At 41.2% G+C, this 24,667-nt stretch overlaps 1 protein-coding gene across 7 annotated transcripts in view; it reads left to right on the forward strand.

Annotated features, from left to right (window-relative positions):
- Window positions 1-24,667, forward strand: part of RASSF8 (Ras association domain family member 8) — a 94,616-nt gene that overhangs the window by 63,048 nt on the left and 6,901 nt on the right. For all 7 annotated transcript variants that reach the window (XM_065032407.1, XM_065032434.1, XM_065032400.1 and 4 more), the window contains 2 exons: window positions 9,563-9,758; window positions 21,572-22,461. In XM_065032407.1, coding sequence (XP_064888479.1) covers window positions 9,656-9,758; window positions 21,572-22,461 — 993 coding nt within the window. In that variant the 5' untranslated portion in view covers window positions 9,563-9,655. The remainder of the gene's footprint in view (window positions 1-9,562; window positions 9,759-21,571; window positions 22,462-24,667) is intronic.

Genomic DNA, 24,667 nt, shown 5'->3' on the forward strand with positions numbered 1-24,667 from the left:
CTGGAATACAGCTGGGTCAAGCCTTGTGGCTTCAAAGTTGTGGGTCAAGATATGAAGTGTTACAGACTGTGGGATTTGAAAGCATTAGCACTTCAGCCATCAATATATGTTCATGACAGCAGGGTGGAACTTAGTTTTCTGTAAAGATGTTTGTTTTTTAGAGAAAATCTGTGATCATGAAGCTTTCTAGCTAACTTGTCTCCTGTACTAAAGCTCCTAAGCTGGTGATCCTGTTTTGTGCTGCAGTTAAATCATTTCTAAGTGGGATCTTGGATTCCTTCAGTTTGTTTACTTGTAATCGTGAGCCAGCCTAATGAAGCAAACTGCTGATAGTGGAGGAAGAGCACTGATGCCCTATTAATGAATTTGGGGATAATCTTGGTATACTGGTGTGGCCTTCAGCTTGCTTGGTTAAGATCAGCAGGGGCAGTAAAGACTTGGAGTCAGCCTCTATTACTTCTTTAATTGGGGCGGGGGGAAAGGGGCAGGAGGGGAAGAAACAGGTTGTGCTGAGGCCTTTGAGATGTCATTTGTTTCTGTGTATCTGAAAAGGAAACAAATTACACATTAGGCAAAGATGGCTTAGAATGGCAAACAATGAAAAATCAAGAGATGCAAAGGTTGAGGTTAGAACATTGTAAGGGAAGAAGATGCCCTGAATGTAAACACACTTCCTGAAGTCAGAGATAAGACTGACAACTAAAATGAAATACTGAAGTTATTTTCAAGGTGGAGTATTTTTTATTTTCATTTCAACTAATATCTTACTTGATAGAAGCCATTACCAAAATTTATCTTTAAAAGAGACTGCAAAAGGTGTGGATGAATCTTTCACCTTCTGTTTACTCCTCCAGCCCCAAAGGAAAACAGGTTCATAATTCTTTCTGGTCAGTTCTAACAAAGAGAGAGATAAGAGACTTCCAATTTGATTTTTCTGTGCTGTAAAGATTGTAGCTCAAAAGGAGGTGAGGGATGTTCTGTAATTGAGAAAAACATATACTGTAGTATCCCCTGCTTCAAAACAGTGTTTCTTTTCCTCGTTTTTCCCCACCATGTTGTTAACTGCATTGCACCAAGAGAAACTGCAAAGAAAGCAACAGCTCCTAGACTAGACAGTTGAGGGTTCTTGGACACAAGTCAACTAGTAATTTATCTGGGAAAATGATTTGGGGACTTCTGGGGAATTCGAGGTTATCTGGAGGCAAGATTTCCAGCAGCCATTGTTGCTGGAAACATCCTCTTGTAGTTCAGAGCTTATACAAACTCATGTGTTGGTGCTGTCCTGTCCTGCCACAGGTACTGTGTATGTACATATAGCTTGTGTGTGTCTTGGATAGCTATTGTAGCACCAGATTTTGGCCTGTTTCATATAGACATGCATTAGACCATCTTTTGGCCAGTCTCCTGTGAAGAAAATGCCTTGCTGCTTACACTGACTTGTTCTCAACACTGTCATCTGCATGGTTCTGGTACCTCTGGTTTGCTTGCTTTAAGCAGTGCTTATTATCTCTGAGCATTCTTCTAGAATAGTAAAAGAATAACACTCTACAAGAGGAAATCACTTAATCCCACTAAAAAAAGTTGGATGCCACCTCTGTATAAACACATTATTTTCAAAGTAAATCATACACTGATTTCAAACCCACAACCTGTTCTTTTCTAATACGTTTTTGCGTGCAGAAGATTTACACTTGATATTTTCACTTGAACCTGCTGTGAAAGGTTTTTGTGTATTTATTGATGGGAAGCATCCTATCTTGCAGATGGTGGAGGAGCCGACTAGGAGAGGTGCACTGCTGGATCTCTTCCTCACTAACAAGGAGGGTCTGGTCGAAGCAGTAAAGGTTGAGGGCTGCCTGGGTTGCAGTGACCACGAGATGTTGGAGTTCAGCATCTTGTGTGGCAGGAACAGAATAGCAAGTAGAATTGCAACCCTGGACTTGAGCAGGGCTAACTTTGGCCTTTTCAAGCAATTGCTGGGGGAAATCCCATGGGCAAGACTGCTTGAAGGAAAAGGGGCCCAAGATAGCTGGATTGCATTCAGAGATTGCTTCTGCCACGCTCAGGATCAGAGCATCCCCACATGTAGGAAGTCAAGGAAGGGAGCCAGGAGGCCTGCGTGGTTGAATAGGGATCTGTTGGGTATGCTCAAGCAGAAGAGGAGAGTTTACAGGTCATGGAAGCAGGGGCTGGCCTCTTGGGAGGACTATAAGGCCCAAGGAATATATATATATATATATATATAAGGAATATATATGTTAGAGGATGTAGGAAGGCAGCTAGGATAGCCAAGGCCTCCTTAGAATTACAGCTGGTGAGAGGGGTCAAGGACAGCAAAAAGAACTTTTTCAAATACATAGCAGACAAAACTAATACCAGAGGCAATGTAGGCCCACTGATGAATGGGGTGGGTGCTCTGGTGGCAGAAGATACAGAGAAGGCAGAATTACTGAATGTCTTCTTTGTTTCTCTCTACTCTGCTGGAGGCTGTCCTGGGGAGCCCTGTACCCCTGAGACCCTGGATGAAGCCAGGTCAATGGAGGAGTTTGCTTTAGTTGATGAGGACTGGGTTAGGGAGCAATTATATAGTCTGGACATCCATAAATCCATGGGTCCAGATGAGATGCATCTGCGGGTGCTGAGGGAGCTGGCTGAAGTCATTGCTGGACCGCTCTCCATCATCTTTGCCAAGTCTTGGGAAACGGGAGAGGTGCCCGAGGATTGGAGGAAAGCAAATGTCACTCCAGTCTTCAAAAAGGGCAAGAAGGAGGACCCAGGTAATTATAGACCGGTCAGCCTCACCTCTGTCCCTGGGAAGGTAATGGAACAGCTTATCCTTGGTGGTATCTTAAGGCATATCAAGGATAAGAGGGTTATTAGGGGCAGTCAGCTTGTCTTTATCAAGGGTAAGTCATGCTTGACCAACCTCATAGCCTTTTATGAGAATGTAACAAGGTGGATGGATGATGGCAGAGCAGTGGATGTGGTCTACCTTGACCTCAGTAAAGCCTTTGACACAGTCTCCCACAGCATCCTCACAGCTAAGTTGAAGAGGTGTGGTCTAGACATTAGAGTAGTGAGGTGGGTTGCAAACTGGCTTAAGGAGAGAAGCCAGAGAGTGGTAGTCAATGGTGCGGAGTCTAGTTGGAGGCCAGTATCTAGTGGATTGCCTCAGGGGTCAGTATTGGGGCCAATATTATTCAATATAGTCATTAACGATTTGGACGAGGGAATAGAGTGTACTATCAGCAAGTTTGCTGGTGACACTAAGCTGGGAGGAGTGGCTGACAGGCCAGAAGGCTGTGCTGCCATCCAGCGGGACCTGGACAGGCTGGAGAGTTGGGCGGGGAACAACCTGATGAAATTTAACAAGGGAAAGTGTAGAGTCCTGCATCTGGACAGGAACAACCCCAAGTTCCAGTATAGGCTGGGGAATGATCTATTAGAGAGCAGTGTAGGGGAAAGGGACCTGGGGGTCTGGTGGACAACAGGATGACTATGAGCCAGCACTGTGCCCTTGTGGCCAGGAAGGCCAATGGCATCCTGGGGTGTATTACAATGGGGGTGTTTAGTAGATCGAGAGAGATCCTCCTTCCCCTCTACTCTGCCCTGGTGAGACCCCATCTGGAATATTGTGTCCAGTTCTGGGCCCCTCAGTTCAAGAAGGACAGGGAACTGCTGGAGAGGGTCCAGCGTAGGGCAACGAAGATGATTAAGGGAGTGGAGCACCTCCCTTATGAAGAAAGGCTGAGGGAGCTGGGTCTCTTTAGTTTGGAGAAGAGGAGACTAAGTGGGGACCTTATTAATGTTTATAAGTATATAAAGGGTGAGTGCCATGAGGATGGAGCCAGGCTCTTCTCGGTGGCAAACAATGATAGGACAAGGGGTAATGGGATCAAGCTGGAACACAAGAGGTTCCGCTTAAATTTGAGAAAAACTTCTTCTCAGTGAGGGTGCCAGAGCACTGGAACAGGCTGCCCAGGGACGTCTCCTTCTCTGGAGGCGTTCAAAACCCACCTGGACATGTTCCTGTGCGACCTCACTTAGGTGTTCCTGCTCCAGCAGGGGGATTGGACTAGATGATCTTTTGAGGTCCCTTCCAATCCCAAACATACTGTGATACTGTGATGTTTCTCCTTCATTAATCCAAGGGAGGAGGCTTTTTGGTGAATAGTAGTTAGCTTGTTTCCAGTAGAAAATAATGTATTTGCAGTCATCTTCATCTGGAAAATGTTATTTGCTTTATACCGGAATTCTTATGGTAAGGAGAATCTGCCAAATACCCCTGTGTTCATGGGAGGGTACTATCACAGTCTTCTGGATGGCTTACAAGCTCTTTCTGGGTAGCTGAACTGGCTTATTTATACTTGAGTTGTCTTTGTTATTTGGTGGGGTTTTTTTGTTTTCTTTTTTCAGTCAAGCCTCATTTGCCATAACTAACTGTTCTTATTAACAGTTTCCAACCTGGGTGGAACAAGCTGCCTCCTTGTCCAGAGCCTTATCTGGTATCATAATAGAGAAAGGCAAGGAGCGCAACTAGGCCATAGTGCACAGAGAATGAGAAATAAAGAGAAAGTGCCAAACTCTAGATGATGTTTGGTTATAGCTAATTATGAATGAAAGTATGCTCACTTTAAAGTCTACTAAACAGAATGATGACTATTTGTTGGGAGAACAGAAAGTAACTGAAGTGGTTGGTCAAAATTCTGCAGTTGGCTTCAGCTGCAACAGAATTTTAGCCTGGATTTGGGGTGCACGCTGCTTTTGGATGATGTGAGCCTTCTGAAGATTAGAAATGAGGTGAAATCAACAACTTAATTTTAGCTCTCAGGGTTTCTCATACTTATGTCAAGGACAGATAGGTTTTGCAAACATCTGCTTGGAATATCTCTTTTGCTTAAACACAAGAAAAGCCCTTTGCACTTTGTTAGTTCTGTGAAATTGCAGACTTTTTATAGTTTGTAAACTAGCTGTGAAGAGGTAGTCAAATAGTAGCATATATATATATATATGTCTGTATATATGCTGGATATTTCTTTATGCTTAAAAATTGAACAAGTGTCTCAGAGTAAGGTATTATCAGTCAATTAGGATAAAAATAATAACTTAGCGAAAATCTGTTTAGTGCATAGCAAACAATGTAATTGAGGAGGTTTCAGGCAAGGTAGTGGAGAACAGAAAGCTACAAAGTAGCTGAGGGATGTCAGCTTTCAGGTGCTTGGTTCCAAGCAGAAATACCTGCCACTATGGAGCTGATCACTGAAGAACTGAGGGGAAGCTGTGGTCAGAGACATGCTTTGGCCTGCGTGCCTCTCCTCAGTAAATTAGCTTTGCATTCCTATTCCAAGTCGTTGCTAAAATAAGTTATGCATAAGGTGAACTGCTTTTGAACTTAAGGGCATTGTGAAACTTTGAGCTTTTTTCTGTGACCCTTTTCATTTGCTTCAGAGAGAAATTTGTTTGGTATTGGAGGTAAGGGTTATTTTGCCTCCTGTATTGCAAAAGCATGATGTGCATTTTAGACACAAACAACAGGTTGAAAAATGTATTTGGGGCTGTCAGAATGGCCCTAAGTCAAAAGGCAAAGAAGCTATTAATGGTGCATGAGTTAACAGTCAGCAAATAAAGAACTGAGTGCATATGAAAACCAACTGCTAATAAAAAGGTGTTACAGAGTTGTAACTGGGAAATGGAGGTAGACATATGGCCAAAATATTTTTTCTGGTTTTCAGATCTCTCTTTAATCTCTGCTGCATAATCCTATCCTAGAAACCAAACCCATCCTAGATTAATTTTTTTGAATTTATGATAGATTAGCTTTGCTTAGAAAGTATATGAGACACAGTGATTTCAGCACATAGATCTTGTATTTCTGATGTCTGTGTGTGTTCTGGTTTTAGTGACAGGTCCCTGAAAGAATCCCATTAGTACTTGTAGGGCACGTAGTCCTTTAATTCAGCCCTGCATAATGGTCTGACGAAAGCACATACCACAGGCTGCTTTGTTGTTTTGCTGTTGCTATTTAGTCTATTAAAACTATTTGCCATGTAAGAAATGAATGGGAATATTTACCCTGAGTTCAGGCTGTTTCAATGACACTTTGTTTGAATCATTTCTCACTTTGGTGAATATTGTTTTCAAAATTGGAAGTGTCAGAAAATATTTCATTATTAAATAATGCCTCTCTTAGTTTTTTTCTTTTTGCCCTTTTTTAAAATAATAATTATAATTATAATTATAATAAAATATATATCTATATATATGGTAGGAAAACAGATGACCAAAACTGATATGCACTGAACACAAGACTGTACGTTGAGTGCTGACTGGCGGGAAAAATGCACTTGCTAGCTTGCTAAATTGAGAGAATACTTTGGATGTTGACAGACAGCAAAACAATTAGAGCTGTCGGATGCTTTGCTGACATGTGCATTGTCACATGGAGAGATGGCTTATTTTGTGCCAGTAAATCTGAACTGTTCAACTCTCGGCAAGATATTAAGTGAATTAACAAAGTCCTTATGCTGGGCTTGGAATGCGAGGTCTGTTTATTTGTGAAGACAACTGGTCCAGGAATAAACAAAAGAGGTCACTGGTGTTTTCATGGTCGCTGTTATATTGCAGGCTAGTAAAAGACTTTCTTCCGCTTAGTTTATTGGCGCATTAAAGCAGTGTTACCTGACTGAAGTTTCTCTATTTGTGCACTGTTAATACTTGTGTGGTTAGTAGTTTTCTTTGAAGTATGTCACTTTATGTGAGAAAATGTTTATTTAAACTCTGACCTCTCTGGGTTTGCGGGTACTTACTCATGTCTCAAAAGACTCTGTCTGTACACACTGGTATTCTTAAACACTATCACTTTTTTGTTGATTAATTATACAAGCGTATTTGAAATTTATTTTTCTTATACATTTGGACTTACTAGTGTTTCTTTTGCTTTCTAAATGGATGCATCTGGACAGGGGTTTGGGGGTATGTGCTGGCCTGACTTTACTGCTTCTCCACTAACACTCATCCTATCAATGTGGTGTGACCACTCTGGGCTTTGAGGTGTCCTGCTGCTGGCTGCCATGGCTTGTCAGGTGAAGATCACTGTCTTCTGGGTCATGTGTCAATATTTGTCAGCTGCTGAATGAAGTTGTGCTGTTTTGACTGAAAATGAGTTAATTTTCTTCATGTGGTTAGAAACCTTTCTTTTTCATAGTTAGCAAGGTCATTATTTGGACTTAGTTTGAGAAGAGATAACACCCTGGGACAGAGTTAATGTTTTTAATTGTTCTCATCTGAGAGCCAAGGACACTCAGTGCTCTGCCCACAGGTGTGAGGCAGCGAGAAGCGGGGCATGGATGGAGCAGAGCTTAACTGACATCCAGGCTGAGCAATGAGAGTATTCCATCCCATCAGCATCATGCTTCATATTTAAGGAGTCAGGGCCTTCCAGTTTGTTCTTCCACTCGCTCTTGCTTGCTCTAGGGCACAGCTGAGGGAGTTCTGGTTCAGGACATTTAGTTTGGTCTTTTGCCGTTTTGCAGAGGCCTTTGGGCCTTTCTGCCTTTTTCCTCTTTCTTGTCTCTTTGGGATCAGCTGGTGGGACAAGGTTGCTTCCTGGGACTGGCTGCTTGGTGTGGATGGAATTCATTGAGGAATTGCCTTGAGTATCTTTAATTTCTATTTTACATATACTGTGTTTATCTCGATCCAGGTTTCTCCTTCCATTTTGATTCTCTCCCCTGAGGGGTGATGAGTGAGCGACTATTGTGGTTGTATTGCTAGCTCAGGTTAAACCGTGACAGAAGTATTTAGTTGTAGAGAGGAAAACATCTTTCCATTGTATCATGAGAGCTGCACTAGTGTATCTTTCTGATAGAGGGATGTTCAGCAGGAGAAAGCAGCGCTGATTAGACTGTAAAACATGAATTGTACTAAATGTTTGCTTCCTAAGTTTTTTCTGCATTGTTTCTGTCTCCACGTGCAATTCTGTTAAATCCATCAGCATCATCAGATTCTGTGTTTCTTGTGTAACCCTACCCTATTTGTCTTTAGTAATCTCCTCTAAATAACTTTCAGATTTCTTTCACTCTATTCCTGTCATAGCCATTTTCGTCGTACTTACTTCTTAAAAAATATTGTCTTTAGTTTTATCACTTTATCCATATTGGATTACCTGAATACGAGCTTCCTTTATTGTACCAACATGGTTTATTTTTCATGTATCTGCATAAATAACCAGTACTCTTATTAGTTTTTGGGTTGGGGCAGAAGGGAGGGTGTGTGTTTCATTTTGAGGTTGCTGTGTATTTGTTTTAAGAAAAATCACCCTTATTGGTGGTTTGGGTTTTGTTTTGGGGCTGGGATAGGGTTTTTTATTTTTGAGGCAGTTCTTCTTGGAGTTGTTACTCAGAAATTTTTGAAATTCAACATCTCAGCATTTCCAGCTAGAAATTAACTCTTGTAAGCTCTGATGCGAGTGGATTTGTTTATACAGAAGAAAAGCAGCTTCTGCAAAAGCTGAGCCCATAGCAAAACCACTAGAGTTCAGATCAGTAATTAATCTAGAAGTTAACACTAGATAAACCTTAAGTAGCTTGACTGTCAGTAACAAGACAGCAGAGGGCAGATGGCTGATTGCTAAATCCTAACCCACCTCCTAAAGTTTCTAACTTTATTTTTATGCTGCAAAGTTTTTCTGGCGTTTGAGTGCAGAAAGAGATTTTTGAACTCAGGATTTTTTCTGTTTCAGAAAAAAAGCAACCCTCTGAACTTCTTTTTTTTTTTCATTTACAAACTTTGGGAATTTTCTCCTTTGAAATTACATAGGGAGATAATACACCATGCTAGCTGGTATGACTTGGCTGTTATTTCAGCAAAGGCAGCAGAGCCCGTTGCTTTTTGGTTTAGTAGCATTGCAGTGCCTATGGAAAAACACTTCAGCCAATGTCTGCTTTTTTACAGAACCAGCACAGTGCTGACAGGAATTAAACCACCTCCATGACACTTCCCCTCATGCATCTCCTTGTTTTAGAGAAAGAAAGACTGTTAACTTTCCTTTCTGGGTTTTCCAGTGTTGGTACTAAACACACAGGTTTGTTTGGACCAGGAACCTTTGACTGCTTCCATATGGAGAGCAAGGCTGGGCTCTGATAGATGCTGTAGTTAAAGATATTTCCCCATTGTCTTGTTACACCACTAGCTGCTAGGAATTACTGAGGAAATACTGGAAATACCTTTGAGTACCTTGAGACATCTAGGCAGTATGTAGAGGAAGGGGGGCACCTGTTACTTGAAACAGTTACAAGTTCATTCCGGACTTGTTTATTTAATGCTCTTTCTTTTGGTGCTTTTTTGTAATAACTTTGTATATTTCAGGAAATTAACTGTCATGAAACTTCTGGTACATCTACAGAATGGGTAGACATTGCTGAAGCAAGGGATGTTTGATTCCTGTTATTATTTTTAAAGAGGCCATGTTGCCTCTTCTACCCAATAGATGTCAAGGTGAATTTGTTAACTTTTAAAATTGGTAATGCTTCACTATGTAAACACCAGGATTTTTCTCTTCTAGCTGCTGAGAGAAGCCTGCTGCATTATCTCTGCTATAGCTGCAAGTATGACTTGACTGATTTGCATTCATGGCTCTTGGATGATCTGGTGAACCATGGAGCTCAAAGTATGGGTGGATGGAGTCCAGAGAATCGTGTGTGGGGTCACCGAAGTCACAACATGCCAGGAAGTTGTAATAGCCCTTGCTCAGGCTATTGGTAAGTAACTCTGTCAGCTGGATATCTCGCAACTGGGGTGAAGCTTTTTTTTATGAAGCTGAACTGTGGTGAGGTGGGGTTTCACTGAGAATCAGTGGAGCAGGAACATATAATGCACACCGGGATAACCTTGCAGTGTAAACTTGCAGCCTTGATTTTTAACCTGCCAGAGGGAGATTAAAAAGAAATACTTTGAAATCTATATACTTTAATCTAGGTCAGTTTTATTCTTTAAATAATAATATGATGCCATATGTTTGAGTAACCAAGAAATATAAAAGCAGTGCACAATAATTTGTTGGCTTTCACAAGCTAATGATGTTCATTGAAATTATACACATTGTAAGTATCTCTGGCTATATTTAGAATAGTATAGTACAATGATTAGATCCTTCAAGCTCTCCTCTTATTCCTGCACCCCACATAACTTGGTACTAATGAAAGGGTTACTTGAAGTCTGTTCAATATTAACTATTTGCCGAACAGTTTAGTGGGGGGAAAAAAAGCGCCTTTCAGGCTCTACTATGAGATTATTCTTTCAGCCTTGTCAGATCTTTCTCAGTGATCGAGAGCATCCTGAATAAGCCTCAGGTTCACCCCTCCAGTGCTTCCTATGCTGAATCTTATTGTTTGCTAAAATTTTATAATTGGCTTTACACACTATTTAAATGTAGGCATTAAAATCTGTGTCCTAAACTAAAATTAAATTTAGAATTTAAGGGCTAGCTTTTGCATTTGTCAGTATTCTGGTAATTTTGTGAGGTTGTATTAGCAGTCTGACTTGATTGCAAAATAATAATTTTCTAATAAATAGGTATGCTCTACCTATATGCATCAAATGCCTTTTAAAGTTTCATTTAAAAATTGTAGGAAGTCAGTCAGTATGTCTCTCAAATCTTATATTCAATGGTTAACTGATAAGTGTGCTTTTACTGTTTGTGTTAGTTACAGCTTTTCATTTAGTGCTAATTGATTTATGAATTGCTTGCATCCATATCTCATTTTCTGCCTGCAGGTTTTTTTAAGGCGTAATTATGCTAGTGTGATTACTCCCTAGTGGTGATTAAGAACTGCTACATACTTAGAAACAAAAAAAAAAATAAACTGGTTGTAATAGACTTTGGTTCTTTGCTCTCAATATCTCTTTTATCCTGTTTCCTTTGCCTTCTCCTGCAAAACAAAAAACTTCAGACCCCCAGTTCTAGACAAAAATTTCATGTTCTCCTGTGTAATTTTTGGTTTTTTTTCTGTATCCTGAGTTATTATCCTGAACTCTGAAAAGACTCCATCAGTCTTGAAGTGCACAGTGTTTTGTCAAGTCAGCAGACTTCCTTTTCTGTAACACATCACCAGTTCGTCTGGGACATGTGACTCTCGTTCCATGTGGAGATAAATCTCAGTTGCAACCAGAGCCAAATTAAGATAATCCTTTGGAAACTCCTTCCTGAGACAAATATCCTCTCTAGAAAACACCTAGAGTAATTGTGCTCCAGTTTCTCACTGGGGCTGTTAGGACAATATTAAACACTGTATAAATTACTCTTGCATGTCTTTGGCAGGTAGGGCTTTCCCAGCCGTCCTGTCAAGCTGTTCATCAGAAAAACAACCATATGTCTCCTCCTTTGCTTTGGCTATAGGTACCAGCTTACCAGGAATATTTGTCCTTCTAATTTGAATGGGAATCTATTAAAATGTATCCCTTCAGCTCTCACCTGACATTTGGTGGTGGAAAGTAGCCAGACTTAGTTGGCTACCTCCTTGGTTGGCTCTGATCTTATTTTCCACTTTGCAGTCTGGCTCCTTCAGCAGTCACATAGCTTAGCAGGACTCAGTATTATTTTGTTTGTCTTTTGGTCTGTCTGCAAAGTTTTTGAGATGCTCCTTCTGGTTTATTGTGTCTTACAGTTCGTTAGGTCCTCAACTTAAAAAAAATTAACACACACACACACACCCCATTTCACTGAGCCTGAAATACGAACTGCAAAAGGTATATTATTTGTGCTGAAGCGCAGTGTCTGGAATATCTGCAAATTAACTTTTTACAGCCATGTGCACCAAAGAAAGCACAAGCCAATGATACTTGTATTAAGACATCCATAGTTCAAGAAGCCTCTCATGGACAAACTGAAGCTGCCTCTCTTCTAGAGATCTGAAAAGTAAAGCTTTACAATTTATTTCAGAAATAAGAAAGTAAAAATTATTATAGAATGGGGTGTGGTTGGAAGGCAACTCTGAACATCTTGTAGTCCAACTCTGCTGCTCAAAGTACTCAAAGCAGAGCCAACAAGACCAGGTTGCTCAGGACATGTGCAGCTGCATTTTGAATATGGCCAAGTATGCAGACTTTACTACCTCTCTGGGCCAGCTCTTCTGGTGCTCAGTCACCCTCGCAGTCAGACTTTTCCTCATGTTTAAATGGAATTTCTTGTGTTTCAAGAAATTTCTTGTCACTTGATGGAAGGCAAAGCCATGTCACCTGATCTCTTGCTGTCATAAGAGCAACAAAAAGGGTTCCATCTCTTTGCTTTCCAACTCTCCCCTGGTGTTGTGGAAATTCAGTAATAACTTCAGGATACAAAAGTATTCTTTTTTTTTTTTTTTATCTTTCTTCGCCAAGTGCAGAGGCAGGGACTTGTGTTCTAGAGCTGTTATAACCAAACAGAAATAGCTAATCATGCTGGGCTTTGCCTCTTTGTAGGAGGTTCTGTGCTGTACCCCAAGTGTAGCCCAATCCTTTGGCAATGGAGTCCTGTCACTTAATTTGCCCAGCTGATGCTCCTTGCCCTATTCCTTGCAAAATGGTATCTGGCAGTATTATCTCTTTCAGTGGAAAGGCATGTTTGTGTCTCTTCCGTTGAGGCTATACTCCAGATGGACAGCATTTGTGTAAACTGTTCTTGCATTATGATCTCCATCCTGTGTTGCTCCTTTCTTCATCATTGAGGAATAGGAAACTATTCTCCTCCAAGTTTCTGTACCAACTAAGGGGGTTTTAATTTCCATTTGGCTTGAAGTTAAAGGGTTTGAATTACATCTCAAATAAACCTCATTCTTTAAAACAAAAAAGAAGAGAGAGTTATCTCCTTTGGTGATCCCAGCAAAACTTGTATCAATTGGATATAATTTTGGATACCATAATGATTGTGTCTCTAACTTAAAAGGAGTTAGGAATGCCTTAGCTGGAGGGAGGGTTGCTGGAATTCTGTTCAAGACAGACACAAAGCTATTGAGTTACTAGTTTCCAGAGAGTCAAATCTCCTTCCACTGGGATACTGAAAAATGCTTGATATTACTTTTTGAGAGTTTTATCTGGGGCTGTGCCTTTTTTACTGTTGTTTTGTTTTTTTTTTTTTTTTAAACTCAAGCTGCTTGCAAGTTACAAAGAGGAAGATCTGGCCTTATAATACAAATAAGAGAAGCGATCATTTTGTCATGAGAAACTAAGACCTCACCAAAATGTAAAAATATACCACAGCACACATTTTAAATGGAGAACCATGAGTTGTTTTAAAAATATTGTTGCCAGGAGACATGAGCTAGATTTTATCACATCCATCATTGTCTGGTTTAAAAATGTATATTTGACAGCAAATACTGCCTGTTTTTCTGCTTCCACTAACTTTTCTGTGCATTCTGTGAAAATCGTGCCAGAATGGCTTCATGTAAATGCTGCTTGTTATTTTGATTCCTCCTCTTAATTTGGGCAACTGGAAAACAAGAAAAAAAAGTCATCGCTACTTTTCAACTATATGTATGGTGAGATGGCTGGTGAATCCAGTCAGAGGTCTGTTTTGCAAAGTAGTATATGGACTTATACTCAAGTGTGTGTGTATGTAGCGGCTCCTCTCAAAAAATCATTGTAATACTGAGGGAAAAACAGATGGTATGTATCCTAAAAGAAAGTGAGCTTATCTTCTTAGTTCGTATCTTAGGCAGATGTAGTTTAACTACAGAAGATTTTTTTTTTTACACTGGATTTTACCGGTTGTTTTCCATTCAAATCTAAAAAATAACTCTTCCAAGGGAATATAGCGATGGATAGCGCAGTCACAAATATACTTGCCCTGTTTCTTCAGAAGCGTTCTTTTCCCAGTTCCAGCCCCTTTGAGGATTTTTGCTGTATTTGTTGTGATTTCCGTTCCCTCTGGAGAGTAGCGTGTATTTTCTGTACTCAGAATGACACGTTTGTTTCCTAGAAAGAGAGTATTTCAGCTTGGAGAAGCAAAGCTTGAATTTCTTACCAAAGTGCACTTTTGTTTTCTGCCTTCTCAATAATTTTCTGTGGCAAATAATTGAAATGGCAGACTTGCTTTAAATAGTGCTGTGGATTTTGGCTTTCTGGCTTTAGCACAATATCAGGAGAATATGAGCAACATTTCACTGAACAAGAAATACAGCTGTCTCTTTTTAAAGTTAAACAAATGCAGCTGACAATTTTTTTATTGCAGTTGAGTATTTTTCCTCAAAGATAAATGGGGTGTATTTATGAAAATAAAGCAGAGATTTGTTCATGCTGTTTCAAACATGTATTATAGTGTCGTAAGGCTCAGCCAGCATCGTATCTGGAAAAATCACACCACTTTTTTGTTGTCTCTTCTTATGTTTGTCCCTTCCTCCAGGTAATTTCTGCCAAAACAAGTGCCAGAGCTGACTCTCAGACACTTTGAGAGAAAGAAAAGAGTCTGAGGTTGAATTGAATTGTAGCTTTGAGTCTGAAGAGGATTAGAAAAAGGCAACAATATTTGTTGTGTACAAACTAAAGTTTTAAAACATTGAACGAATCATGTAGTTCACTGCTAAGAATCTGCTAAACTTTTGTTATTTTTGACCCCAACATTTTATTCTCTGCTACTTCAAATAGCAACATTAAGAGGGATAAGAAGTACAAGAAAGCTGCACGCTGTGGTGGTCGCACGGTGTGATCAAATAAACTTTATGGCTCAGAAATCTAGTGCCAGTCACCTTGCTGAAAGGCATGGTGGTTGGGTGGGATGATTTATAGCAACCTGTAATGATGTGGGATGTCTAGTGTAGCGGTGGCACGGGCAGCTGAGACCTGGGCTGCTTGATCTGCTTTGACACATCTTGCTGTTTGAGCTTGGCCAAACTGCTCCTCTGCATTGTTTTACCTATTTAGGAAACGGGTCTAAAATAAGTGCGGTACTGCAGGGTGCGTAGGCGGAAGGCAGTTGGGAGGGTGAAATGATGAGAAATGCTTTGTTTTTGTCAGATTATGATGAAACTCTTGTATATCTTTTTTTTTTTTTTTTTTTTTTTTTTTGAGTGAAAGTGTAGTAGTAACAAACTAAGACTTCAGTCCTGATAAAGACACATGTTCACACTATGGGCACAGCTGTACCTAGAGAACGAAGCAAACTGCCCTTCCTGCCATTAGATTTGAGCCTGTCTGTCTCAGTGGGCATGTTTTCTTAGGACTGGACCCCTGCTCTGATTTTTGTTGTTTTCTATGGTATGCGTTCATGCATGTGCATAATATGGCATGAATTAAGTACTGAGTAACACAAACCCTAACCTCTGTTTTAAAGGTTTTTTTTGTTCTTAATCTTTCTTGGGTGTTTAATGAGTTCTCGTGTAGCTAGAATGGTATTTTTTTAAATTGCTATTGATGTCAACTTAAGTAGCACATAATAAATGAAATGTCAGCTTCATATTTCAAAGACATTGAGTTCAAATCATACTAGGTTTATGAAAATTGCCAGCAATTACTTTTCTATCAGTGCTGTTAAAGATTCGGGAGTTAATGCTGTTGTCCCTTTGGTAAGACAGATATTTTTTTCCTGTCTGTTTCACATGTTAGAGAGTTCTTTACAATATTTTACTCATGTACAATTATTTTTTGCTTTATATTGCCTTGCTAAGGAAGAGAGCATCCTTTAGCCTAGGGCTGGAGGGCTACCTCTGGGAAACCAAGTGGATCAGGAAGTTGTATCCAGGCTGGAGAGGGAGTGCATTTGGCAGTGCCCCCAGAGCTCTGGGAAGTCTGGGTTCAGCTGGAGCATAGTTTTTAAACTGAGATTGGACATGGCACTTAGTGCCATGATCTAGTAAACGGACTAGAGTTGGACCAAGGGTTGGACTCGATGATCTCTGAGGTCTTTTCCAATCCAGTCGATTCTGTGATTCTGTGATATGTCGTCATACCTGGCTTTACCTCCACAGAAACCTGCACGCAGAGAGATTGCTGTGTCTCGCTGTGCATTGTTGTGTGGTTGGGGTGCTCAATCAGGTTTGGCTCAAGAACAAGACTAGTAGGGCTTCCTTTATAGTTTGGCTGTCTTAAAATCTTGCATGCAAGACAGAAGTTGCCTTTTTCAGACTCTGTCCAGAGTGCCGCCCTGCAGGGAAAGTGTTTGGCACAGCTGCTGTGTGGCAGCAGAGGTGATGAGATCCCTGGCAAAATGGGAGCTAGGAGTCTGCCTGCCAGGAAACTCCCCTGGCACCAAGTGAGCCTGGGGGTCTTGGGGAAAGAGGAGGAACGGGGAGCAATAGCGCATGACCTCTAGTGACAAAGGCTGCTCTGCTCCTGCCCACCCCAGCTCCTTCCTTAGGGAAGGGGAGGTACTCCTGTGTTGTAGACTGGTCATCTAGCCACCTTTCCCTGAAATAATGAGACCAGGGCAATGACTCACCTGCTTGCACTGACTCCCTGCTGCAGATCTTGTCTGTGGAGCATGGGAGACACAATGAAAAGCCAGTTCTTACTTGGTGCTTGAAGTAAACTTTTGCAGCCTGACTGGAAAGCTAAGGCACAGATAGTTTTACCTGGTGTATCATGCTACCCGAATACAAAAATTGTAGTGCCTGTCCCTCAAATGCTTTGTGTACAGAGGATGATACGATTTTGGGAGGGAGGAAAGGGAGGAATCATTTATGTCCTGAAGAACAGTATTGATGACTTCTCAAGTTATAGTCCTGTGAAAAGCATTGCATCAGAAACACATTAACTGCTTCTTGTCTTCAGAAATTAGTTTTTATTTTTGGCAGCAGAAATAGTCACTCATGTCTGCTGTGTCAGCTGCAAATAGTAAAACATATATAGAAGCTTAAAGTGAATAATAGTTATATGGGTCCTACTACCTTCATGGAGTGCAGTTTAAAATCTATTTCTTGAGAGTAAGAAAAAAAAAAAAAAGCTCAATTATCTTGTTCCTATATTTCATTAGTTTAATCAACATTCACTGTAATGGAATCTGTGTTTAAACTACCAAGTTACATCAATCCCAAACTAAGACTACAACAGTTGGGCACATGGGGTAGGCACTCAGGTCTGGGTCTTGGTGTGTGGCTGTACAGCAGAGTAGTGGCTGTAGTTAACTCTTTAATGTCTTGTTGATTAAATGATAACTGGTGGTATTAAAGCCAGGTTCAAACCACTCATGACAACTAGTTGCAGGCTATCAGTACATCAGTGTTCTGGAGTCCATGTATTTCCTTTTTTTTTTTTAATATTTCTCACTTTTTATATAAAAGATTGTTTTGAAGATGTTCCTGTAATAATAGAACATGTGATTAATTTGTCTGCTTAGGTAGCTGTAGGTATAAACCTGTTAATATGGACACTGGCCTTTTGTGCAGATGCAGTGTGCTTTTATATATGTAAATATATACCTACTTTTGTGAAAGCTTTTCATTTGCTGTCTTGCAAAAAATATAAAAATTCTTGATTATTGTGTTGAGATGGTAATACTATATGGTCAGGGGCTCAGCACAGAATATTATTGAGAAGTAGCTAGCCAGTGAATAGGGTGTAGAGGCTTTCTCCAGCCCCTGCATTGCTGTTTTCTGAGGGAAATATAGAACACAGCCCTAGCTGGTGCTTGTTGGAGGTTCTCTGCTTTGTTTTCTCTACCATTCTCATTAGTATGAGGCTTTGCTAGAAGTATTTAAAAAAAAAAAAAAAGTGGAAGTGGTCCAATATGTTTTAGTCATACATGTTCTTAAAGAAAGATTTCAGAAGTTGTAAGGGATCCATTAACAAGGCACATAGCTGTTGTGAACATCAGTACAATAACTAAAGCTTGAATTGACAACTGCCTGGAAATACTTCAGAAATCTGTATGAGACTCAATGTATTCAGTATGCAGCTGGGAAAACATGATGGTTTAATGAATGCCATACATTGCCCATATAGAATCATTTTGGTTGGAAGAGACCCTCAAGATCACGGAGTCCAACCATCACTAAGCCATGTCCCTAAGAACCTCATCTATATGTATTTTAAACACCTCCAGGGATGGTGACTCCACCACTTCCCTGGGCAGCCTGTTCCGGTGCCTGACAACCCTTTCCATGAAGAAATTTTTCCTAATATCCAATCTAAACCTTCCCTGGCGCAACTTGAGGCCATTTCCTCTTGTCTTATCACTTGCTACTTGGGAGAAGAGACCCTTCCATGCTACAGCCTCCTCTCAGAGAGTTGTAGACAGCAATGAGGTCTCCCCTCAGCTTTCTTTTCTCCAGGCTTAACAGCCCCAGTTCCCTCAGCTGCTCCTCATCAGACTTGTGCTCCAGGCCCCTCACCAGCTTTGTTGTCACTTTCTGAACTCTCTCCAGCACCTCAATGTCCTTCCTGTAGTGAGGGGCCTGAAACTGAACACAGGATTCAAGGTGTGGCCTCACCAGTGCCGAGTACAGGGGGACGATCACTTCCCTGGTCCTGCTGGCCGCACTGTTCTTGATGCACGAGTGCATTACGTTAATACAACAGTAACAAATTTTTAAAATGGTAAGGTTTGCCTGAATGAGGTAGGGCTGAGTTCTGCAAGGTGCTGTATAAGCACAGAAGCTTATGGACAACACACAAGACAAGAAGCAGCATGCAGGTGTTCTTTGTCAACAACACAAGTAACCTGCTTTCTCCTTGTCGATGGTGTCACATCAAAACCAGCAGTTTGTTACAAGAATGCCTGTGTTCTGGAGTATTCTGTCATTAGTTTTGAACTAACTCATTCACCCTTTCATTTGTGAATTAATCCCTTCTAATATAAGCAAACATCACAGTTGTGGTTGTTCAGGTATTGTTAGGCTGTGTCATACATAGGCTGACTACAGTAAACCTAGCTAATGATCTCAGATGAGGGCAGCTTTGCTTTAGACTAGTATTAAACTCCAGGTGTGGTTGTTGAACTGTGTAAGTATTACTCCTACAAAAAACTTTATTTTATAGGGATCTTGAATGCTGAGTTCATTATTTAGGACTGCGTGTTGATTGGGACCCCTAAGCTAAAATAAAATAGCTCTTGGCAAGTGCCTCACTTAATTCCTTAATTCCTTAATTAACTTTGGTCAAGATTGTTAGCTTTATTCCCCTCTCCCTGTTTGTTGTTGCTTTTTCTTTTCTCCCCTCTTGTTATGTTTCTTTGAAGTAATTCATTTAATAGTAAAGTGAATAGAAATAGTAGGCTCCCCTAGTGGTACCTACTGTTGTTTACAGTTTCATGACTTGAACTTCGCTGTTTCTAACACAAGAACATTAGTAGCGTTACCATGATTACAAGCTGAAAGCTTTTAAGATTAGCAAAATAGAGTTGTAAAATGCAAGCTTTGTCCTGGGTTCTGTGGTATGTTTTTACTTCATTTTTCTTTTCTGTGATTTTATCGTTAGTATGCTATGGCAAATAGCACTAGGTTTATTTTTCCTATAATAACGCAAATACTACAAACTATAAATCTTCATGGATCAATGAACAATATTGTGGGTTGGCAAAAATATCTGACTTTGTATCTTGACATAGTAAACTTGGTTTTGAAGTACTTTGTTATAATAAACTTTAACTCTGTTTCTGAGTGTGTTGGCCAAGCATGTTGGTATGCTGATAGATTCCACCCCTCTCCCCGCATGCCCCCCCGCCCCCAAGTGCTTACCTAAAGTCATTGATTTTTAAGGCATTTGAGGGGGTGGATTGCAGTTCCCATGCTGATTGCCTTGTTTTGCCAACTTCTATCAGTCAAATCTTCGCATAGCCTTTCAGCTCTTACTCCTAACTTGGAAGTGAACGTGGACATTTTGGTCTCTTATTTGGCCAGCTAATTACTGCTAGCATGACCCATAAACCAAAGCAGCCTGTTTTCTAGGCAGTGCACGGGCAGCTGATTTTTGTTGTTGCTGTTCCTTGCATCATGAACTAACTGTGAGAAAGTGAGGTGAGAGGAGCCATTTCCAACACAGTAGCTATATCATAGAGACCTCTTTATAAGGCTCATCTGACAATACCAGATTTTATGGGGCTGCTTAGTATGTTAATTGGCACAATGGAAGTTGTCTCCTACAAATTTGAAGTGGAGTGTCTGTGGTGTAAGGAAAGAAAATGCATCAAATGAGTTACTGCTGATAACTACATTTATTCTAACTCCTCCATTCCATAGTTGCATATATGATGGGTACTTCAGGCATTTATGTGCTGAAATAAATCATTGTTTGAATGATGATCTATCATGGAAATGGGTATATGTAGTGCATTAAAATAGCCAATGATGGTTTTAAGGTCAATGGCAAATGCGGTGCTGTTCAGAAGGTCATCAGGATCATATACTTTAAAAGCAGTTGATCTTTCACATCTTTTTGTAAACACTATCATGGCTTTTAACTGAAGTGATAAGGGAAACTTCTGCATTTGGAGAATGCTGTATCTAGGAGTAGAAAGAGTGTTTAGAAAAAAATAAAAATGGTAGAAAACCTCAAATATTATATTTTTCTAACATTCCAAGCATCGTATAGGGGGTACCAGACGAACTATGTTTGGTAGAAGCACAAAAGAAGCCATAGACAAAAGTGATACTTCCCTCTACCCTAAAAGTAAACCATAGCACATTCATTGTACAGCTGGCTGTCAACACAAGAGGTTTGAAAACAACACAACAGTTATTAAAGGATTCTAGCTTCTTCCTGAAGGCTTCCCACCCCAGGGAACTTGTGTTGTGCTGTTGCGGATGAAAGGTCTGCACAGGGAGCCAGAGTTGCTCGTTTCCAATTCAGGCAGCCTCTGCCGCTCTTGTCCTTGTGTTCTGTTCCATGAAGGAAGCAGCACTGCCACAGCCCATGTGAGCTGGCACAACACTGCTGTGGCCCCCAGGCATTTTCCCTAGTGTCTGAACTAACTTGGGGGGCACAAGATGGTGAGCTAAGGCTCAGTGCCTCATTAACAGTTGCCTCTCTGATTGATGATACAGTTTAAAAGCAAACACACTGTCTCCAAATTTTGATTTTTCTGCGTGGCTGTATGAAAGATGTTCTGGAATTCTTTCTATTCTTGTTCTCATCCTCTGGAGATGTGTGTTGGTGTTTCTTTGCTAGATACCAGCATCGCTAGGTCACTTGCTTCAATTTTAGTGGCTTAAAATGTGAAGGAAGCCACAGGGACTTGTGCGGTTTCACTTGTGTTGCGCAGTGTAAACTGGTACTCACTTCTTTAGTTACTGCTCTTTGAGGAGAGGATCTTCCCGAGATAATTTACAGCTGAAATAAGTAGTGTGTAGACACTGTGCTTATCCCAGTGAATGGAGGAGCGTTTACTGTAACGCACCGGGAATAGTCGGTGGCTGCTCCCTCTGTGGGCAGGCAGCGCCTGCGGGCACAGACGCTTCTGGGGTGACTCCACAGAGCAGCGCCAGGGTTCTGTCTGCCCGGTTTACACACACCCTCCACCCTTCCCCCGCCTCCCTGCCCAAATCCCTTTCCCCCGTTTTCCCCTCGAACATGGGGTGCCCGCTTGAGAGCGGCGCCGGAGAGCCGCTTGCTGTCCGGCAGCGCCCCCTGGCGGGCCGGGCCGCTGACGGCTGTGCTTGCCTTGCAGGTCGCACCGGCAGGTACACGCTGATCGAGAAATGGCGGGACACGGAGCGGCACCTGGCGCCCCACGAAAACCCCATCGTGTCGCTGAACAAGTGGGGCCAGTACGCGAGCGACGTGCAGCTCATCCTGCGCCGCACCGGGCCTTCACTGAGCGAGCGGCCGACTTCAGACAGCGTGGCTCGCATCCCTGAGAGGACTCTGTACCGACAAAGCTTACCACCCCTGGCCAAGCTGAGGCCCCCCAGTGACAAATCCATGAAGAGAAGGGAGCCGAAAAGGAAATCCCTCACCTTCACTGGAGGGGCCAAAGGGTTAATGGACATCTTTGGGAAAAGCAAAGAATCTGAGTTCAAGCAAAAGGTGCTCAACAACTGTAAAACAACAGCGGATGAGTTGAAGAAATTGATCCACCTGCAAACAGAGAAACTTCAGTGCATTGAGAAACAGCTGGAGTCCAATGAAGTTGAGATCCACTACTGGGAACAAAAGTATAACTCCAGCCTGGAAGAAGAAATCCTCAAGTTGGAGCAGAAGATCAAAAGGAACGAAGTGGAGATTGAAGAAGAAGAGTTCTGGGAAAATGAGCTGCAGATCGAGCAGGAAAATGAAAAACAGCTGAAGGAGCAGCTGCAGGAGATGAGGCAGAGGATCATGGAGTGCGAGAACAAGCTGAAGGACTACATGTCTCAAATCCACAACATGGAAAGTGGCCTTGAAGCAGAGAAGTTGCAGCGGGAAGTTCAAGAGTCCCAAGTGAATGAAGAAGAGGTCAAGGAAAAGATCGAGAAGGTGAAGGGTGAAATTGATATTCAGGGCCAGCAGAGTCTCAGATTGGAAAATGGCATTAAAGCTGTAGAAAGGTCTTTGGGCCAAGCTACCAAACGGTTGCAGGTAAGATGTCCTTTTTATCCATTGCTAAGGAACAGTCAAAGACTTGACTGTAACTAGTTTCTCTTATACAGATTTGGAACCTATGAAAGAAAACACAAGCAAGTTTCCACAGTGAAGTGGGTAAAAGGAAGAAAGTGTCACTTTAATTTACAAATGGTGTTTCAGATTTTTTTTTTTTTTTTTAAGAGCAGACAGTTGTCATTTCACCTGTGTCTATTTTACTCATTCAAACCATCTGAAAAGAAAAATAGGATTTAGTTATTTGTCTCAGGATAAACCAGCAGACATTTCAGTGCTTGTGTTCCTGGCTATTTGGAAGGCCTGAGTGGCCTGCAGGGTTAACACTGAGCGCCACAACACCTTTCATTTATTCATGTGCTGTGGCTCACTTTCTTCCCCAGCAATTCCAGCTTGGTTTGCTCCCATTCCCTGACTGCCTGGTGACCTCTGAGAAATCACTTGAAGCATATTTTCACTGTGCAGTTGTCCATGATAGAGAAACACCAGAGCTAATATCAGCCAAACTGGCAGAGGGCAGTCTGGCTGTCCCCATGGCAATACATCTGGCCACCTTGTCCTGCTGAGAGGGAGAGCTTGCTGGCTCCAGCAAGGTGCTGCTCTGCTGGTGGGTCTGGGCACCTCAGACAAATAATAACTCCAATAACTCCTCAAGGAGCAAGAGCACATTTAGGGCTGGTGGGGGATTGTTGTACTGCTGGATGCTAAATGGGACCATAGTGCTCTCAGGCTAATGCCTTTAAAAGTTTAAGTCTTCAAACCTCTGTTGATTTGGGATGAGGTATCTTGAGGATTTAGGTCCTAGGTCTTGGCAGCTCAGTCACTCATACTGTTAAAATTCATGGAAATTTGCGCTATCACAGCCTTTTCTGAGGCTAAACTTCATATTTTTTTCTAGGTCTGTCTGCCACAGATGAATTCAGATGAACAGTTCAAAAGCAGCACATGGATAGATGGATGTAGAGCTAAAATAGTTGTTAGCTTATAGAGCCTTTGTTTTAAAGAATAGCATCTCCCATTTCCTGCCTGATGTGCTGGTGTTCAGAATTTTGCTTTCTCTCCACCTCAGGTGTTTGCAGCACGTGTCACAAGAAAACCCAGTCTCTGCTTCCTTGCTAAAGTTATTGATATCACCTGGAACTTGGTAGAGCAGGAAAGAATAAATATAAATGGAAATCCAGCTGCTAGCTGGATGAGGTGAAGGAGAGATTGTGGCTCCTGGGATTTTAGTGTGCAACATAAGACAGGACAGAGGCACCGCACATCAGTTTGAGTTGCAATTCTTGCCGCATACCTGGGATTCACAGTTACTATATTACACAGTGCTGCAGTTGCAGTAAAGGTGATTCTGCTGTGAATATGTAAAGGGATTTTGCATCCTTACTCCTGAGCACCCCAAACCATTTCGATATAAGCTGTTTTTACTAAATGAAGGGGGGTAAAAAATGTAATATTTTCCGCCAAAGCAAAATGTATATATTTTACCAATCCTTAGTAACACCTACTGAGGCTATGATTGAGTTAAAATCTTCTTTGCTTTTTTTTTTTTTTTCCATAGGCTAGGGTTTCATTTTCTGAGGCGAGTTCCTATTAATTACAGATCTTCCAAGCTTATTCTAAACCTAAAGGTGCACTAATTCAGAAGTTCAGAAGAAAATACACTCAGTTTTGTTGTGTTACACATTTCTGGATGGAAGGAATAGAGAAATATTTTCTTGAATGTTTCGAGTTTGTAACACTCATAGAATTGCTGATTTGAAGCTATAAAAGTTGGGGTTTTTTATAAACCTTTCAATAAGGAAAGAAAGAAAATATTGATTCACTAAATTTTAAGTGATAAGAACAAGAAGGTGGCAATGTTTCATAGCATGAGAGAAATTTCTAGTGATTTGTCCTGCCTCTTCTATTTCATTCATCTTCTCTGGCCACACCAGTAAAATTACTTTTCAACAAGATGAGGCTGTGTTCAATGAAGGATCAGATGCAGCATTCTTTGCTCCCCTGTTTCTAGAGAAAGATGTTAAATTCCAAGCCCTGCCTGCCCCACCTCCACCCCACCTCCATCCCAGCCTTCTTCAAGTAAAAGCTCTCACTAAAGTTTCACATTTAAGTACTAAAATAAGAGCTTAAACTAATAAGATTTGGGGTGATAGTTAGCATTTCTACTTTTTTCCTGTGAAAGTTGAGA

This window comes from Columba livia, chromosome 1 (genome assembly GCF_036013475.1).
Source record: "Columba livia isolate bColLiv1 breed racing homer chromosome 1, bColLiv1.pat.W.v2, whole genome shotgun sequence".
Classification (NCBI taxonomy): Eukaryota; Metazoa; Chordata; class Aves; order Columbiformes; family Columbidae; genus Columba; species Columba livia.